The sequence below is a fragment of the Periophthalmus magnuspinnatus genome, chromosome 21 (assembly GCF_009829125.3).
Source record: "Periophthalmus magnuspinnatus isolate fPerMag1 chromosome 21, fPerMag1.2.pri, whole genome shotgun sequence".
NCBI classification, from domain to species: domain Eukaryota; kingdom Metazoa; phylum Chordata; class Actinopteri; order Gobiiformes; family Gobiidae; genus Periophthalmus; species Periophthalmus magnuspinnatus.
In genome coordinates, this window is record NC_047146.1 from 29,719,734 (window position 1) to 29,725,869 (window position 6,136).

At 36.2% G+C, this 6,136-nt stretch overlaps 1 protein-coding gene across 1 annotated transcript in view; it reads left to right on the top strand.

Moving 5' to 3' along the window:
* Positions 1-4,613, top strand: part of slc15a2 (solute carrier family 15 member 2) — a 31,034-nt gene extending 26,421 nt beyond the window's left edge. Inside the window, exons 19-22 of the mRNA XM_033987456.2 lie at positions 1,351-1,456; positions 2,578-2,721; positions 2,928-3,032; positions 3,204-4,613. Coding sequence (XP_033843347.1) covers positions 1,351-1,456; positions 2,578-2,721; positions 2,928-3,032; positions 3,204-3,407 — 559 coding nt within the window. The 3' untranslated portion in view covers positions 3,408-4,613. The remainder of the gene's footprint in view (positions 1-1,350; positions 1,457-2,577; positions 2,722-2,927; positions 3,033-3,203) is intronic.
* Positions 4,614-6,136: the final 1,523 nt, after the last annotated feature.

Consider the following 6,136-nt stretch of genomic DNA (forward strand, 5'->3'; position numbering starts at 1 on the left):
TGATTAATTAATTAATTAAATTAATTAATAATATCCATATTCAGACACAGTCTACAGCATTCACGCATGAAGTTGAAACCAAACACATAATATGAACCAAACTCTGCCAAAAGAAAACCTCCTTCTTGGTCCTAGTAAAAGCGTGATTCCCAAGTAAATGTGTAGGAAATATCCATGTGAAGCGCATGTGCATGAGGATGCAGCCAAATGAGGCCATGTAAAGCTCCATAATCATCCTCCTTCACTCAAGAAAGGAGGAGAGGAGAGGGAAATCTTCATCATCAAAACAAAAGCATGTGCTCTGCAGCTCTGTCTTTGTTATTAATCGCCATGAGGAGAAAACAAAAGTGAAACTTAAGCACGTGTAATAATAGCCTCATCATAATAACATAGTAATTGAATTTACGATTAGGTATTGTTTTAGCTCCGTTCAGAGGATACTTCTAAATTCCATTGATTTATTGGCCCCCCTAGACCAAACTGAGAGTTTCACCCCTGGTTCCAAATGAAAAATGATCACCTTTATGGTCTTATAAATGAAGGGGAAACAATAAGGGGAAATTAAATAAGAAATGTATATATAAAAAAACAAACAAGTCAAGTTAATTTTCTTACTGGTCAAACAAGTGAACTGAAACATGTATAATCAACCGTTATGTAACACATACGTAAACATCTACACAGTGAAGAGACACTCTAGACAGTGAACTGAATACGTATCTGGTATGTTAACGTAAGATATTAACAGATAAGAAGATATTAATCAGATAACTAAAGCATAAAAAACAAGCTAACAAGTTTACTCTTAATCTCACTCTAAATCACCAAATCCATTGAGTTCTTCATCCGCTTTGTCACTTCTGAACAAAGCCGCCTGCTCCGGAAGTAGCTGGCTGCCATACTCGTACAAGCCTAGAGTGCCCTCATGCAGCTGTCAGGGTGACAATAAATAAGATGTGGAATTATATATTTGAATAATTTCACATATACGTCACATCTGAGTATAAGTCGCACGCCCTGCCAAACTATGAAAAAAAGTGCGACTTATCTGCAAAAAATATGGATCGAATCAATGGCACCTGTGGATCATTATGATAATTTTAAATCGCAATATTCAGCTAAAACGACGTAATAAAAAAATAAAAAAAAGTTCGCTGACTTCCCCATTAGAAAACAGTGGTGCCCAATGGGAGCAAATGCCACGGTCAACGTTGCACAAAATAAGTGATTCAAGTTTGCTTTTAGCGTGGGTTATCCAGAGAAATACAGCTAAATATATTAATGTTATAGAAGGAAATACTAAAGTACAAGGCCGGCAAACAGTGCATTGACTCAGCTTTTTGCCCTCAGATATTCAAGTGTGGAGCTCTGTCTCGTGCCGTCAAATTCGTGCTCAAATTTGGACCTGGGTCTGCTGGACTTTGGAGCCTCCTACACCTATGTTATCTACTATGAGGTAAAACAGCTGCTATTTAAACCACATGGTTAAACAAAAAACAAAACAAAAAAACCCCAAACAAAACTAAAGTAGATAAGTAGATGAATTTAAAGGTGCAGTGTGTACATTTTCAGATGGAAGGTCCACTATCTCACTATCTGCTTGTCTCCATGGAGGTGTTATTATTTTGACTGGAATGTTTCAGAGTAAAATAGAAAATCTTTATTGTCTTTATATATATATATATATATATATATATATATATATATATATATATATATATATATATATATATATATATATATATATATATATATATATATATATATATATATATATATATATATAGTTTATTTATTTATTTATATTTACAATACATTTTGTATTTGTATATCAATGTCAACATTTTTATTTTTATTATATTATAGCTTTTTTACTATTATTCTTTGTTTATGACATCACAAGGTGGACAACAGTGTTTTCTGTTTGAGATAAGAACTCCTAAGCCTGAATATGCAGGGTTTGAGTGTTATGAAACACACAAATCCGTGCAGGTTTTTGATGAGAAAACAACATTATAACATTGATCAGAAAATTGTGTAATATGGACCTTTAAGTCAAATACCAAGTCCTACATGTCTTACATTTCAATATTTTAGGAACACTCAGAGTATTGTAGAATTGCTCAAAAATGTCAGACTATAAATGCAAACATTATGTTTGCATTTATAGATAATAAATAATGTTGAAATGAATGTGCAAAATTAGAGTATTTAAATAATACTATATTATACTATAATACTATTTGATTATGTTTTATGCAGGGTATTAATTTTTTCTAACACAATGCAATTTAAACACAGGACTGACAGTTCAATACATCATCCAGTATAGAACTGAAGAATTTTCTCCACAAACAACAAAATGCTCTCTCTTAAGATGCAAAAAACTGCAACAGTTCACACTTGAGTCTTTTTGTCAATACTCCTTTATGCGTTATTGAAAAATAAATCCCAAATCCCAAATCACAGTCACAGTGCTTGTCAGAAAAATCACACTTAATCCAGTTTAAAATTGTGAAAAAACAATTAAATACCATAATATTGTGAATCAGTTCAGTTTCTTGTGTGTTGTTGTAGAAGGACAGTACAGTGGCCGTGAAGAGGACAGAGGATGTTGAAGCCAATAATGTCCATGTGGCCTGGCAGATCCCTCAGTATGTACTAATGACAGCAGGAGAGGTCATGTTCTCCATCACGGGACTGGAATTCTCCTACTCACAGGTGTGTCTATGAACCAGGACTAAACCAGAACTGAAGCAGAACTGAATGAGGACTAAACCAGGACTGAACCAAGACTAACCTAGGCTGAACTTGGGTAAAACAGTATCAAACCATAGAATTAAAGTTCTTATATACAGCATAAATGTGTGAAATTGTATTACTTTTGTTTATGTCATGTATTATGTATTCCTCCCTGTGCTCATCAGTCTCCAGCAAACATGAAGTCAGTGCTGCAGGCGGGCTGGCTCCTCACTGTGGCCTTTGGGAATGTTATTGTCCTCATCGTGGCCGAGGGAGCAGGACTAGAACAGGTATCTACTATGGTGAATAGGGGGGCTTGAGGCACACATTGGCAGAAACATGACTGCTTTTGACACCCCAGCAGAAAATATGCCGCAAAGCACATCTAACTCTAAAGACAGGCACATCTCTAAATCTTGGTTTGTTAAGAAATTTAACATGACACATGTTTTGTGTTTCAGTGGAAAGAGTTTGTGTTGTTTGCTGGTTTGCTCCTGTTTGTCTGCGTCATCTTCTCCATCATGGCCGTCTTCTACACGTATGTGGACCCAGAGGAGATGGACAAAGTTTATATGGAGGACTCAAAGTACGGCAGCATGGAGAAGAAGAGACGACCATCAGACAATCTACAGATGAACAGAAAAGGGAAGAGCACTAAACTGTGACACAGACTGTGGTTTTACATGTGAGAGATTTATTGTAATGACACAAGCAATGAGGAAATCAAATGTGTTTATGTTGTACTTTTGTCTGATGAAATCTTTAAATGTGATTTGTGGTTTGTATATTTTTAAGTGTTTTTTTAAGTATTCAGTGTTGGGAAGTAACTGATACATACTTATACCAGAAATACCAAATATCTGAATACTAATTTTGAGTAACTGTAGTCCAGTACAGTTACAAATGGTACAACAGATGTTTCAATTCTATGTGTAATTTTTATAATATAATACAAGAATACATTACAAAATAAATTTGAATTGTTGTTGGGTCCTGGTTGGAGCCCAGATGTAGACTTGCTTTGATCCTGTTCTAGACCTGCTTTATGTTTTGGTCTATTCCAGGATTTGTTCTGAAATGTGTTTTCAAAGTATTCTTCCCAACACTGAAAGTATTTATAGATATTTCAATATTGCATTTCAATATTTTTTCTAAAAAATTCCACAAGCCCTCAAGTCAGTTCAAGTCATAAAGCAGGTATAAGAAGTAACTCAAGTTTGCACTTTATCTATACGCTGTACCAGGATCTGTAGTCCCAGACCAGACAGATCAAGTACTACTACTAATCTTAATCATCTTATTCTTAATTCTATAACCTTAAAATATTTCCATTTCAACCACTTATATCTTAGCTCCAACAAAATAGTCAAAAGTAAAATTAACATGTTTTCAGGATTAATCTAGCAGCATGTTGTGGATACCTTACCCTCAATTCAATTATGTGTTTACTGCCAGATCTGTTTATAATACATGCTGTATCAAATAATAACAATGTAGCTGTGTGTTAAAGGTGCACTATGCAACTTTTCTTGTGCCGTTTTCATCCAAGTGCTTTTTTCCATGGAGATGTAATTGCCAAGTTACTGGTCAGATCTATGGAGATTCAACTCCATTCACAGTAATAATGCATGTATTAAATGCCAGAAAAATAAGTTGAATGTCATACCATGGAACTTCCCATTCAAAGCAATGAATGGCAGCAAGCCAAAAAGTTACATAGTGCACCTTTAACTTTGTGTTGAACATTTTGGTAATCATATATTTTGATTGCTGTAAAAATTTTACATTGGTCATATTGTTTACATTGTGTTTGCACAAATTAAATAAAGAAGAACCATCTATTATTATTATTATAAAATAAACTATTAAACACAGAATTGAAGCACTTTTTTGACTTTCTCTTTATCACATTTTTTACTTTCTATGGCGAAGTCCTTTTATATTTGAATTTAATTTAATAAAAATGCCCTACAAGTTTCTGTGAAATATTTTTAATATATTTTAAAGAGCATTAAAGCATTAAACTGACCTATCTTGCATTTACAGAGCACCACAGAGCACCATATTGAGAACACAGCAGGATTTGTGAGCAAAATCAAGCATCTCCAATTTGATCCGGATGGGGCCATGGTTTCATTTGATGTGACCTCTCTTTTCACTTGTATCCCCACATCAGTAGCGGTGGAGGAAGCAAAGCGGAGGCTACTGCCGGATCTAAGCTAAAAGAGAGAACTAAACTGACACCGGACCAAATCTGCAAACTGCTGTCTTTATCTCAATATTACATATTTCCAGTTTAGAAGAAACTTCTACAAGTATATCCACGGCTGTGCCATGCGCTCACCGGTCTCTCCTGTTATGGCTAATTTATACATGCGGTGGATCCAAACATCAAGTTCACATGGGAAGAAGTCAAGGAGAACAAACTGGCCTTCTTAGATTGTGCAGTAACTATACAAGAGGACCGGTGTCTCCAGGTAGAAGTCTTCAGGAAGCCCACACACACTGACCAATACGTGCTGTTTGATTCACACCATCCACTGCAGCACAAACTCAGAGTATCTGCTGCAGTGGATGGTGTGAAACACAGAAATACAGAGGGAAAAGTGAAGGAGGAGCAACATGTGGAGAAAGCCCTCTCTGCTGGTGGATATCCAAAATGGGCCTTCAATAGATCGAAGAGAGCTAAAAAACAGGACAACAGGGAATCTGAACCCAGAAGGAAAGGTGTTACCATTCCTTACACAACGGGTGTGTCTGAAAAACTTCAGAGAATGTTCAGACAGTATGAGATTCCTGTCTCAAACCTACAAACACTTTAAGGCAAAAACTGGTAAGGACAAAACTCCAAGCCATAAACAAAGTAATGTAGTCTACTCCATTCATTGTAGTCAAGAGTGCAGTGAGCGTTACATTGGATAAACTAAACAGCTGCTCCATAAAAGGATGTGCCAACACTGTTGAGAGAGCAGCTCAGGACCCCAGTCTGCTGTCCATCTCCATCGCAAAGCCACTAACCACTCCTTTGAAGATAGTGAAGTTCAGATCTTAGCCAGAGAAAAGAAATGGTTGGAGAGGGGAGTTAAAGAAGCTATTTTTGTTAGGAAAGAGAATCCTTCCTTGAACAGGAATGGGGGCCTGAGACATAATCTCTCCCCCATCTATAACTCTATCCTCAGACCCACAACAATGAGAACAACAGCAGGGTCATTAAGGGCTGAATAGGATAGTTTCAGATGAAATTGGAGACAATAGATGTTTGCAGTTCCAGTGTAGTTAGCCCCTCCCTTCAGATAGATTTAAGGCAGTAGCCACCAGTAATCTGACCAGAATTGAAGTGGCTTGGATGAACAGCAAAACATCTTCACTCCTACAACGATTTGTCCACTTGACA